The sequence below is a fragment of the Diabrotica virgifera genome, chromosome 3 (assembly GCF_917563875.1).
Source record: "Diabrotica virgifera virgifera chromosome 3, PGI_DIABVI_V3a".
NCBI classification, from domain to species: Eukaryota; Metazoa; Arthropoda; class Insecta; order Coleoptera; family Chrysomelidae; genus Diabrotica; species Diabrotica virgifera.
The window spans coordinates 166,242,688-166,256,833 of NC_065445.1; the positions used below are offsets into that span (position 1 = coordinate 166,242,688).

Here is a 14,146-nt window from a genome sequence, read left to right on the forward strand (position 1 = left end):
ACTGAATGCGTAAATGAGACCGTACTACTGGCATACTTTGGATACATATTATACTTTATATCCGGGCGATGATAAAATGCATGTAGAGATGACTATAGAATAGAATAGAATAGAAATATGCTTTCTTGTCGTTGAAAATTGTACAATTATATACAAACTCCGAAACAGTCGAAAACAAAACAATAACAAATACAATTTACATAAATCGTTAATATAAATTAAAAAACAAATAAGTAAAACAAAAACATTCTGTTGCAAAATTTAAATTAATTGCAAATACATTAGAGATATTTTAGTTCATTCTCAAGATCTTCATGTATCTGAAAATAATTTTAATCTAATTATTTAATGTCTGTTTTCTGCGTAACAGTTTTTTTTTTAAATAAATCAAATGTATTTTGAACAAAAAGAAAATATAACTTTTATTTTGGTAGATGTAAGTACATTACAGATTAAAGAATATTTACCTATACAATAATTTTCTGGAACTGTTTTTACTATAAAATTAAAATACACTAATCATAATAATAAACATTTATGTTCACAATGGGTATTCAAACATTATTATGTGGCGCCACGACCAGTGAGGGCGCGTTTTGTGCTGGCTGCTATAATTTGAATTGTCCTCGATTTTAATCATCTTTAGGGACCAAACCAAAGAAAAACAACTTTTTTTTCTTTAATCAATGTTTTAAATGCTGTTCTGTTATGATTTACAGCATTTTTCGAATTTAACATTTTATGCAACTTATGTAAGGCGTAACCATGTCAAGACAGGAAAATTGGCTCACGACTATGCTATTGCATTTTAAATTATTTATCCTTGATTCAAGTTTTTAGCAGTATTTACTTTTAGGATTATTGGTGAATGGCCCAACACGTACACATTTACAAAAGCCCTAGCCGAAAACATGGTTAAAGATCTTGGAACGAACTTACCATTAGCTATATTTAGACCGTCAATAGGTATGTATCTAGTAGAATCTTATAATAAAGTCAATTTATATGTGACTAAAATAAAATATTTTGTGTTCACTTATTTTAAAAAAATGGGAAAACCTTGAATTTTATTCGTGTCTGTCTGTCCCAGAGGCTGAGAAAACATAACTCCTCCGTCATTAGACCAGATAGATATAATAGTCTAAGATACGATATAAGGTCGACCTTCACCTATTTGTTTAATGCATAAAAATTATTGGATATGTAATTTAGCATGTTAACAATTACAAAAAACAAGGGTTGCCGATCTAATTTTGTTCTAACTATATTTAATTAATATTTAAAAAATGACTTTTTTTATAAATTAAAAAAAAAATTCGACCCGGGCAGATATTACTTCAGATTTTTTAGGTCATTATAAACAAAACAGGTTTTTTGTAATTTTTCTCTAAAGTTGATCGTTTTTAGTTACAAACAATTTAAAACTGAAAAAAGAGCGAACGATGACGATTTTCAAGGCTCAAAAACATGAGTATAAAATATCATTTTTGATATTACGAAATACCTAAATTCAAGGTCAAACCTTATTCTATCAGTATCAGCTACTGATAAGTCTTTTGTAGTTATTTCATTCTGAAACATTGTTTTTTAGTTGTGAATGCCCGTCGCCCTATAAGAAACCATCTTAATTAACAATTAAAAAAATATGTTTTAGAACATGACGGCTAAAATCCTTATCGAGACCTGATAAAAGAAGGTTTGAAAGTTTGAACTTGAATTATGTGCTTTATGATTACAAAAATGATATTATTTTCTTGTGTTTTTGAGCCTTTAAAATCGTAATTTTTAGTTCCTTTTTTAGTTTTAAATCGTTTGTAACACAAAAACGATCAACTTTAGAGAAAAATTACAGAAGATCTTGTTTGTTTAGAATCACCCAAAACATCTGAAATAATATTTGTCCAGGTCGAAAAATTTCTTTTTAAATTTATAAAAGAATCGTCGCTGAGCCATCGAGGTGTAAACATCGTTAAAGCGCTCCGAAAAACCGGTGATTAAGAATTCTAATTATCTTATCAACAACAACAAAAAAAACCCATTAGCAATAAGTGAGAAAAACAAAACAATATGTTCCCTTCGGGGAATCTTATTGGGTTCAGAAATGGACAACCAGTTTATCAACAACAAAACATACAGAGTGATCCAATGAATCTACAAATGACACAAGCAAGCAATAACCAACTACAGTGGCAGCCAACAATGATGAAGCAACCAGAAAATTCAATGAACACGAATATGCCAACTATGCAACAACAGTATCATAAAACTCCTATACAGTCAGTAAATACAAACTAATACTCTCAACCAGTTCAGCAGCAAATACCAACATCAAGTAAAAATAGTGCAAATATCGAAGACAGATAAACTCACTATATGACATCAACCAGCGAAGATGAAGAAAAAAATCAGACAAACAGTAAAAACGCATGGCAAGTCATGGAAAGCAATAAAAGGAAGAAAATACATAACAACAAACAAAATACAAACGAAATTGAAACAGGTAACCGATTCCAACCGCTGTCAAAAGAAACAGAAGAAAATACTGGAAACGCAGAAACCAACAACATACCAAAACCGTCACCAATATTTGTACACGGGGTACAGGATTTCAAGGAGATGACAAAGCAATTAGAGGAAATAGCGAAAAAAGAAGAATACCAGACAATAGTTTAATAAACCACGTTGTCAAAATAAATTGTGAAACAGCAGAAATATACCGAAAATTGATTAAGGAGTTCAAGGGAAAAAATATATACGTGATCAGATACTTACCTCACTCAACCAATACTGATGACATAAAAAGCGAACTATCTCAGTTATGGCACAAAGTGAGAAAGATAGTCAATGTAAAACAACAAAGAACCGCTTAATCTCTTCTTTGTAGAGTCAGAACTCACGCAAAACAATAAAGATGTCTATAATATAACAGGCCTACACAACACAGTAGTACTCATAGAACCTCCACGAACTCATAAAAACAGTATAAAACAGTGCACGAGATGCCAACAATATGGACATTCCAAATATGGACATTCCAAATTATACTGTAATAAACCATTCGTCTGTGTAAAATGCGGAGGCTCACACAATATCACCACGTGCAAAAAGTCCAAGGAGACGCTAGCCATATGTGCGTTATGCAATCGAGGCCACCCAGCCAATTATAAGGGATGTGATCACTATAAGAAACTTACCAAAGGAAGCAACAAAAACAATGGAGCGCATCAAAACCCATCAGCAATCTACACAAATGATATATACACAAAAAACACACAACAACGATCCAATCCAGTGCCCCAGGGCTTGAGCTACGCTGAAGTAACTAAACACAGCCAAACAGAAGATACAACCACTGTGTTAAACAAGTTTTTGGAAGAATTCAAGAACCTATTCAGCCAACTAATCCAACAAAATAGCATGGTCCTCAACATGCTCACCATGCTTATCGACAAATTAAAATAAATGGCTAAGTTTCTTCGAATAGCCCAGTGGAATGCCAACGGCCTTCCAAGCCATACAGAAGAAGTGAAAATATTTCTAGACATAAATAAAATTGACATATTTTTAATTAGTGAAACGCGCTTTACAAACAGAACTTATTTTAACATACCTAAATATAAACTATATCATACTGACACGGAGGTACAGCAATACTCATCAAAGAAAATAGTAAACATCATGAACTACTGAAGTACGAAGAAGAACACATCCAAGCAACGCAACGACAGTAAGCGTTGAAGCACTTCCCTATAATGCCAACGTAACAGCTGTGTACTCTGCCTTCCTTGCCATAATCTAAAACGAGAACACTATGAAGGATTTTTTCCAAACGTGAGGACTAAAATTCATTGCTGGGGGAGATTACAACAGCAAGTATACCTTGTGGGGGTCACGACTTATAACAACAAAAGGCAGAGAACGGGCACATGTTATACAAAATAAGAATTACTCATTTATCTCAACGGGAACACCAACATACTGGCCGACCGATCCCAACAAAAAACCAGATTTATTGGACTTCTTCATAACAAACGGTATCGGTATAACTTATACAGAGGCTGAAAAAACCGGAAAAAATAGAAGAGGATTATAACAAATTTATAAACATACTACAGTATGCAGCTAAATCAGCTATCCCACAAAGTAGTCCCAACAGAAACATATATAAGTAATATACCTTTAGAAATAAAAAACTGGTAACTGAAAAAATAAACGCCAGATCTGCATGGCAACGAACACACACACCAGACAGCAGAACAAGATACAATCGCATCAGCAACAAATTAAAATTAAAGCTGCAAGAAGTCAAAAATGAGTCATTCACGAATTACATCACCAATCTATCAAGACAAGACAACTCTATATGGAAGCCCATAAATAGTAAGAGAAAGCCAATAACAGCATTACCTCCAATAGGTAAAAATTCAACACCACCAGGACCATGGGCAAAAAGTGATAAAGAAAAGGCTGACCTCTTTGCTGAGTATTTAGCAGAAGTTTTTACTCCACTAAATGACGACCAAGTACCAGAAGCGAACCAAATATTAGAAGAACCACTACAGATCCAGGACCCAATAAAACCATTTACTCCAAAAGCAATTAAGAGACGTAATTGCCACCCTAAACCCAAAGAAGGCACCAGGTGAAGATCTGATAACCGCAAAAATGTTAAAAGAAATACCAAAAAAGGGCATAGTTAAACTAAAACTTAAAGTAACCCCCCACCCGATTATTCGCTTTATTTTGTGAAACTTTTTGACGCACCCATTTCCTTACACCCCGCTCACATCGTCAGATTTTTAAAATATACACTCTTTTGCATGTACTTAACTTACCTTATCTTAATCCGACAATTTCGAGTATTTTTAAGGATATATTTTTTTTCGGGCCCCCCTTAACGATCTTAAGAGCCAATATATGGTAGAGGTGCATCTGCAGGGTAGCAGGTTTCTCCCCATATGATAATCTGACGCGCTCAAGTAACTGCAAAAATCCCCGCTTGTGCTCCCCTACCATTAGCAAAACGAGATCAAATATATACTTCCAGTTTCATGCCTGTCGGTCCGTACGTCCGTCTGTCAGCGAATATATCTCCTCCGTTAATAAAACGTATAGAATGATAAGTAAGGTGTCGAATGGGAGCTTATAAACCAAATATGGTATTAGAGGTGAGAAATTTGACCTCTGACTTTCGGTTTTAGAGTTGAAACAGGCAATACTGTTTTAAAGTCTCTGAAATAGTATAAGCGATACATTATAATATTATTCGACGCGCCTTACCAATACGAAACAAAAATGTATACTTCCGGTTTCATGCCTGTCTGTCAGTCCGTCCGTCTGTCAGCGAATATAACTTATACGTTACTATTAAAACTGATTATTAAATTAGATTATGTCAGGTTTTCAAGGCCATGGAACCTTTCCGTATTTCGACATGTAGAGATATTTTGTGCATATTCTAGGATGTCCATACTTCTGATGTTGTTTAGCCTTCTATGTGGCTTATTTTCTTTATCATATGGCGCTAGATTGACCTCTTCTAGTAATTTAAGTCGTTTGCAAAATAGTGATATGCAGTTGCATAGTATATTATGTTCTGCCGTTTCTTTTTCGTTGCCACAGAAACGACAGTTCTCACTATCTGATTTGCTCATTTTTTTGAGATGATATCACATGGGACAGTGACCTGTGACATCGCCAGTGACCATTTTCATATCTTTTTACACATTTCGAGAAGGCGGTTTGTTGCAGTAGGCGATACTTTTATGAGCCTCTTTGCTCGCCTTTGTCCTGATATGTTAGACCAATACAGTTGCAATTGATAGAGTTTCTCTCTGATATGGCATTGCGACAGTCCACAGAAGGGTTCTGGACCTTGTAATGGGGGTGTATTCCCTTCTTTTGCGAAGCTATCAGCTTCCTCATTTCTTGCAATTCTCTTCCTGGCACCCACATCAAAGTTATTTGTTGCGTTCCGCCAGCTTTTTGAGTAACTTTTTATAATCCCAGAACAAGTTTGACTCAAAAGTAAATGAATTTAGAGCCTTTAAGGCATCTTGACTGTCTGATAAAATAAGGATTCTTGCCCCAAGAGTGTCTCGACATATTTGAGACATTCTTAACACATCATGTATTTCTGCCAGTAGCATAGTTGGGGCGTTTCCAAGAGATTTCGATAGCCTGAAATTGGGTCCAGTAACTCCAACTGTCCCATTTCTGCCCTTTCTATCTTAGATCCATCCATATACCAAACGAGTGAACCTTCTTTCAGTTTCGTTTTAACTTCTTCACCCATTTGGTGGTTTTATAAGACCACTTCAAAGGGTGTCTCGAAGTCGAATTTGTCTGGCGGCCCCACCTTAGAATCCAATGAAATTTCTTCCACAATTTCCTCCCTCCATATGCAGAATTGCACTGACGGAAGGTTCAGCATCGCCTCTAGAGCTGAAGTAGGGCATGTTGACATTACCCCTGTGATTCCCAGAAAAGCTAGCCGCTGCATATTTTGCAGCTTGGCGTTAGCTGTTGTTTGTTGCATTTCTGACCACAATACGAGTGATGCGTCTAATATAATCGTTTTATATGACCAGAGGGTCATTTTCGGTTTTAGGCACCAAGTCTTTCGAAATGACTTGTAACAGCTCCAACTTGCCACCAAGTTGGATATTTATTAAACGGGAAACCCCCATTACAAAAATAATAGTAGATTCTGATTAAAGGTTAAAAAATACATACATATACATAAATATACACATACATACATGATCCAAAATTAACAAAAACTCCAAAGTTACTTAAATAATAAAACCATTAGGTACATAAGGTATCACCAGTAAACTGGTACATAATATGTAACATTAAAATATTTCCAAAATAGTTCTCTTAAACGACTCCAAGGAGTTACATCCAGTCTATCTTCTCTATTCAAAAACTCTAGGGATCGATCCATTAATGAGTGTCTACAATAATTTGTTGCAGGAAAGCCAATCGAAAATAAATTATTTTGTCGTAGCATTATCTGAGGAACAGCAAATTTGATTTGTGAAAGAATTTCTGGATATGATATAATTCCATTTAATAGTTTGAAAACAAAACAAATACCAAACATGGTTCTTCTTTTTTCTAATGTATCCAGTATAAGATACTTTAAAATATGAGAATAGTTATTAGGCCTTGATCCCGCGTACACAAAAAAGTTGATTAATAGCAAGCTGAAAATTTGTTAATAGCTTAACGGTGTCTAGTCGGACAAACTTTGATGTCTAGGAACACTGAAACAGGGGAAGTTTTAATTGTGAACAGGTTAAACATTTGAAACGTCAGACATCGAAAACGTTCCATGTATTTTGTCGCACAGAACTTCCAATTGATTTGTTACCATTTCATTAAACTCTCATGCAAAAATCAGACTGGTATTTATCACCAACTGGGCATTTTAATAAGTCCAACACGAAGAACATGTCAAGTGACAAGAATTATATTGGTGATAAATAGCAGTTTGATTTTTGCATGAGAGTTTAATGAAACAGTAACAAATTAATTGGAAGTTCTGTCCGACAAAATACATGGAACGTTTTCGTACTCTGACCTTTCAAATTTTTAAATTGTTCAACAATTAAAACTTCCCCTGTTCCAGTGTTCCCATACATCAAAGTTTGTCCGACTAGACGCCGTTAAGCTATAGGGCTTTTCATTGATTGTCATTTGTTTCGAGCTTCTGTCATGTGCCACATAATATTAATATATTTACGTCATAAGTCTGTGGTTTGTATCATTGGTATATACCAAAAACGTATGTCGTAGATATATTAATATTATGTAATACATACAGAAGCTCGAAACAAATGACTGTGAATGAAAAGCCCTATTAACAAATTTTCAGCTTGATATTATTCAATTTTTTTTTGTACACGGGATCCAGGCCTATATGGTCAGTAAATTCAGTTTGAACATGTGATTATAATATCGTAAATATTTATTTTGGAAACTCTCCGGTAATGAGTTATAGACATTATACTGAGGAGACCAGATAATTGACCAATATTCAAGCTGTGAGCTGACCAACTCAACATACTGTCTTCACCGCCTCCAAAGATAATCCTTTTCAATTTCTTAGCGTAAAACCTAACATCTTCTTGACCAAGAGCTAGCAACGTCGGAAAAAAATTATTTTAAGACGGCTGATTCTTTTATATATTGTTCCCTATGCTTCCTCGAACACCGTACCGGCCATCTGGCTACTGATACAGGTTGCGTTCATTACTGCGCAGCACACTTGTACTGTTGTACAGGTAAACATATCAAATTTAAAATTATTGTAAGACGAAAAATTTTTTTGTCGTTACGTTTTAAACATTATTAGAAATATGAACTGTAATTGCGAGACATTTCTGTGGTTTAAAAAGTAATGACAAAAAATTTTTTTCATTCTAAAATAATTTAAATTCAATATACAGGGTGATTGATGAGTGTGATAAAGCTAAGTAGATCCGCTATAGTAATAAATAGCAATAAAAGTTAATAATAAAAATTGTGACCAACTTTCAGCTTCACATTGCGAAATTAGTTAGATTGTTACAGGGTGTTCGATAACATAGTGGCAGACCAAACTTATGTTTTTTTTAATGGAACACCCTGTATTTTATATTACTATCGAAAAATATCATTACCGTACTTTAATTTTTGTATAATATTCCCTATGCCTAAATTTGTTAGTTTTCGAGATATTTCCATTTGTCAGAGCAAGTTATTAATTAGGGTGTTCTATTTAAAATTAACTACTGTGAAAATAATGTGCTTGCGTTTTGACTCACCCTGTATTCGATATAAAGAAAATTAGCAATATCAGCCATTTTTATAAATTTTGACAATCAACAAAAAAATATGGCACCAATAAACCATTGCTGTTGTGCTTATTTTTATTTATACAGGGAGCTGAACTTATTACGATTTTCATAGAACATTGGTTATAACTTTGTAAATACCCTGTATATCATAACAAACCTTTATATTTTTGTGATGGGGAAGTTAAGAAGATTTCGAATAAAATATGGGGTGTTCCATTTAAAAAAACCATAGTTTGGTCTGCCATTATGTTATCGAACACCCTGTAACATTCTAACTAATTTTGTAATGTGAAGCGCAAAGTTAGCTACAATTTTTGTTATTAACTTTTATTGCTATCTATTACTATAGCGGATCTACTAAGCTTTTTCACACTAATCAATCACCCTGATTTTGTGTTTACCTGTACAGGTGTGCTGCGCAGTAATGAACGCAACCTGTATCAGCAGCCAGATGGCTGGTACGGTGTTCGAGAAAGCAAAGGGAACAACATATGAAAGAATCAGCCGTCTTAAAATGATTTCTTCGAAAACGTTGCTAGCTCTTAGACCATTCGCTTTTACTGTTAATCTATCTACAGTCGGAAAAATGACAGAATACCCATGAACGAACATATTAAACACGCTGTATTTTTCTGTCACCGTGTCACAAAGAAAATTGTCCAGTGCAAGTACATGTAACAATAATTATTACATGTACTTGCGCTGGCCAATTTTGTGTGTGACACGGTGACAGGAAAATACAGCGTGTTTTATATGTTCGTTCATGGGTATTCTTTCATTTTTCCTACTGTATATGATCACTAAAATTCAGTTTGGAGTCAAATAGTATACCCATGTCTTTAGCTACCTCATTTATTTTAAGATTTTGTCCATTTATAGAATAAAATGATGGTATTCCATTCTTTTTCCTATAACCTGAAATCTGAAAGCATTTATCAATATTAAGATCTAAGAGATTTTGTTCACACTACCGGAAAAGACTATCCAATCAAGACCTTTTTGTAGTAAACTAATGTCAAGCTCGTTACGTATAGTCAAAAATAAATTGAGATCACCAGCAAACATCAGAAAGTCACAATACTTCAAGATATTTTTAAGGTCATTAACAAACAGGTTAAATAACAAAGGAGAGCATTGGCCCCCTGGGGAACCCCTAAACATACCTCGATCACTTTAGATATAAAGGTACCGATTTTAACTGCTAGCCTTCTATCACTCAGAAAACTAAGCAACCATTCCACCAATCTATCAGAGAAACCTATATTTCTTAGCTTCTCAACTAATAAGCTTCTTAGCTTCTCAACTAAGTGATTGACCTTGTCAAATGTCTTGGAGAAGTCAGTATACACAGCCTCAACTTAATACCCCTTCGCCAAGTTATCCAACAACTTATTGTGTTATGCAATCAAGTTGGTCATTGTGGAGTGACCTCCTCTAAAACCATGCTGTTCATCAATACTGATGTGTTTGCAATGCCAGTTCAAGTAACTATACAGGAGACTATCAAATAACTTTGGGATAGATGATTGTATGGATACACTACGATAGTTTTTAACATCATCTCTGGAGTCTGTTTTAAATGAAGGAGAGATAAACCTTTCTTTCCAGATATATGGGGAAAAATTCCAGTAGATAGAGACAAATTAAACAGTTTCCACAATGGCTGAGATAATGAATACATATTTACACTGTTTTAAAACAAGATTTGGGATGCCATCAGCACCTATCAATAACTTATTAGGAAGAGTCCCTAACTTTTCGAAAACTTCAGATATACGTATCACAGGACAATCTATGTTAGTTTGGCTAAAATATTTTTCAGAAGGCATTGCCTTTGCATTTGAGAAGACCGTAGAAAGGTGATTAGCAAATAAGTCAACAACAATTTGTTGACCATTGGTAGCCACAGAATTATTTAGAACCATGTTTTTGGAATATTACTTGATGTTCCCTTACGACTAATGAATTTCCAAAAATTCTTTGGATTAGCAATCAAATCCCTATTTAATAGATGTCAGATAATTTTTGTAGCATTTTTGACTCAATCTTTTACATTGTGCTCTCAACATGCTAAATTCATGATAATCCCTTTTAATATGATAATCCCTATAATTTTTATGTTTACTCTTTTTAGTAATATCAATTCTCTTAATTCCCTAGAGAAGTAAGGGGGATAACTGGATGTTCTAAAAATTTTTTCTGTGGAATAAAACATTGAATTTCAGAAGTTAAAATATTATAAAAGTCTGACACAACAGTATTAATATCCCTATGTATAAATATATTGTCAGGCTAGATATAGTCTTGCCATGCTTGCCCCTAATTGGAACAGCTAGATTATCTGCGTAACCTTGGGCTGTAAAACCACAATCATCCAACTTAGTAAGGAAGTCTCCATGGCCAGAGACCACAGCAGGAGCGATAGTACTCCCCCTTGAGGGCATCCCTTTACTGCCGTCACAGTTAGAGATTCTCCCTCAATACTAGCTGTGACGATTCCGGTTTTTAGCATTTACTGAACCCATCGATTAGCGAGACTTCAATGCTCCTCTTTACTAGTGCTCTTTTTATGGATTCATATGAGGTATTATCGAATGCTCCCTCTATGTCAATGAAAGTACAAACAGCTATTTATTTTGCCACTATTGTCTTTCCAATACTTCCGACTAGGGAGCTCAGGGCGTTTATAGTGGATTTGCCTGTCTGGTATATAAATTGATGTATATGAAGCTGTTTCCTAGTTAGAGTTTCGATTTTTTATGTAGTAATTTATTAGTTTCTAGATTATTTTTAGGAGAAAAGAGGTAAGACATAAGGGATGATAAGACTTCGGTTTGTCCGTAGGACGTTTCCCCGTCTTTCGCATAAATACCAAATTTGCGTCCATTCCAGTTTTTGGAATATGACCTAGCACAAGGCTTGCTATAAGAAGTCGCTGTAGTTTGCGGCTGTATTTGCATGCAGCCATTTTGGAGTAAAGCAGGGAATATTCCTTAGTTACTCGGGTATTTAAAAGGTTTGAAGCTTCTGAAGCTAAAGGCACATTCGATTTTGTTTTTTGTAAAGATTTTTCTGCTAGTCCTGTTTTGGGATCTGTTGAGGCCCTTTAGAGTCTTTGTCAGCTGGATGCTCTGCGTTTCATCTTCTAGTATTTGTTGAGAGCCAGGAAAATTGGTCTTTAAAAGCTCTCTAATAGTTTCAGTTAGTCTCTCAGTATAGCCGCCATTTGGCTTTCTAATCAGTCCTAATTCATTTGTGTGATTTTTTGAGAGTATCTTTTGAAGTAGTTGTGCAGGGGCTAATTCTATTATCTCTTCGCACAGTTTCTTCTCTTTGATTTTCTGAGTTCTTTGTTGTACTCAGTAAGGGTACTTCTGTAGGTATCCCAGCTACCTGTACATTTTGCTCTATTTAAGAAATTCTGATCTTTTTCTCTAAGTTTAGCCTACTATTTATTTTACCAGGGAACATATTTTATGCAGGTCTTATATTTCAATGGACAACTTTATTGATATGCCTTTATTATAGCATTTTGAACTGGTTCCAAAGCTCTATCTAGATTTCCTTTGTATCGAGTGACACAGAAAAATTTAATACACAATATTAGAACTGATAGAATGGCAAATGAGGCGTTGAGTGAGAATTTATAATCCAAGGATAGTACTAAAGGTAAGAAATTTAACCTCGACTTCAGGTTGCAGAGTTGCAACTGGAAGTACTGTTTGAAAGTCGCCTAAATAGTAAACGCAATATATTATTCGCAAAATCTACAAAGCTGTCATAAACATGCGCCGCGAGTGTACTCCCTGTTCTTTTCCAAAATCTGATATCAGTGTCTAAAAAAGTATTGTTTCAATATTAATTTTTTTCATACATAATATTTTTGAGTATTTTTTTGGGTTTCTGTAAATTTTTAGTTATTTTGCATTGACACATTATATAATCCTAAGGCAGTACGAAGTTCGCCGGGTCAGCTAGTAGTATAATACATTTGCATCTAATTGCTTAAATTTTTTAGTTTTGTCCACATACAAGGAACCTATAGAAGGCTGGATAGATAATATGTATGGTCCAACTGGATGCGCTGCAGGAGTTTACACAGGAATAATGAGGGTAGCGATGTGCGTAGATGAGGGTATAGCTGACGTCGTGCCTGTAGATACGTGCGTTGCTGCACTTATAGCTACTGCTTGGGAAGTTTCAACGAAAAAATTCGAACCGTAAGTAGATAATATATTCAAATAAATTTTTTCAAATAATCATCACTAAGATGATTACAATTTCAATCTGGTCATAAATGACCAATGAGCAATTTTAATTTAACCTAAATTACTACTGTTCCCTAAAATTAAGAGCTTACCCCATATACTCCCATATACCCATATACTCTTATCTAAACTAACAAGACAGTGCACTATTCTAGCATACACACGCGCTTAAGCACTCTGCTCTGCTTTTCACTACCACCTATCACACAAACTAGTTCAAAAGGCTTTGTCCTCTTCAATCTTCTAGTTTGCCCAGTAGTATCGAGGAGTTGGATTGCCTCAATATTTTCGTGCCTACGAAGTCGTTGCTTGTGACTTCCTGCCATCTTCTTGATGATTATATCCACAATTTCCATTCCTAGGTCCTTATAGAGGTCACCGTATGTCACATACTAAGAAGCATCTACAATATTTCTCAGTATTTTGTTCTGGAATCTTTACATTATTGTTATATTACTTAGTCTAGTAAATCCCCATAGTGGGCATCTATAAGTCCATATAGGTCTCAATATTTGTTTGCAAAGTAAAAACTTAATATGCGTCGGCAATGTGGAGTTTCTTCCAACTAGCGAATATATTTTTTATACCTTATATTTAGTTCTCCTTTTGTTTTCTTAACGTGAACCTTCTAGCGTAGTTTTGCATTTATGTTATACACAAATACTTAGCAGTATCTGCATTATAGTACCTGGATATTGTTGATTATAACTGGTACACTTATATTGTATTTTTTTGTTGAATCAACATGTACAGATTTAAGATTTAGCCTCATTCTGCCCGATTCCCCATTTTTGTGTCCATTTATCGATTTGGTTAACTGCTATTTGGACCTTGTTGGTCGCCTCTTCACTAGTCGTTGCTACTGCTTGGATAGCCGTATTATCAGCAAAGGTGGCAACTGTGTTGTCTCCCAGTACAGGTATATCACACGTGTAGAGTAGGTATAGGACAGGACCCAACACAATGACTTGTAGAACACCTGCTCTAATTTTTTTAAGTGTGAAAAACAGTTTTCTTGCTTAATTCTAAAAT

The 14,146-nt window shown here is 34.7% G+C and overlaps 1 protein-coding gene across 1 annotated transcript in view; it reads left to right on the plus strand.

Annotated features, from left to right (window-relative positions):
- Positions 1 to 14,146, plus strand: part of LOC114329450 (fatty acyl-CoA reductase wat) — a 241,967-nt gene that overhangs the window by 144,173 nt on the left and 83,648 nt on the right. Inside the window, exons 5-6 of the mRNA XM_028278562.2 lie at positions 857 to 966; positions 12,865 to 13,066. Of these exons, the coding sequence (XP_028134363.1) occupies positions 857 to 966; positions 12,865 to 13,066 (312 nt within the window). The remainder of the gene's footprint in view (positions 1 to 856; positions 967 to 12,864; positions 13,067 to 14,146) is intronic.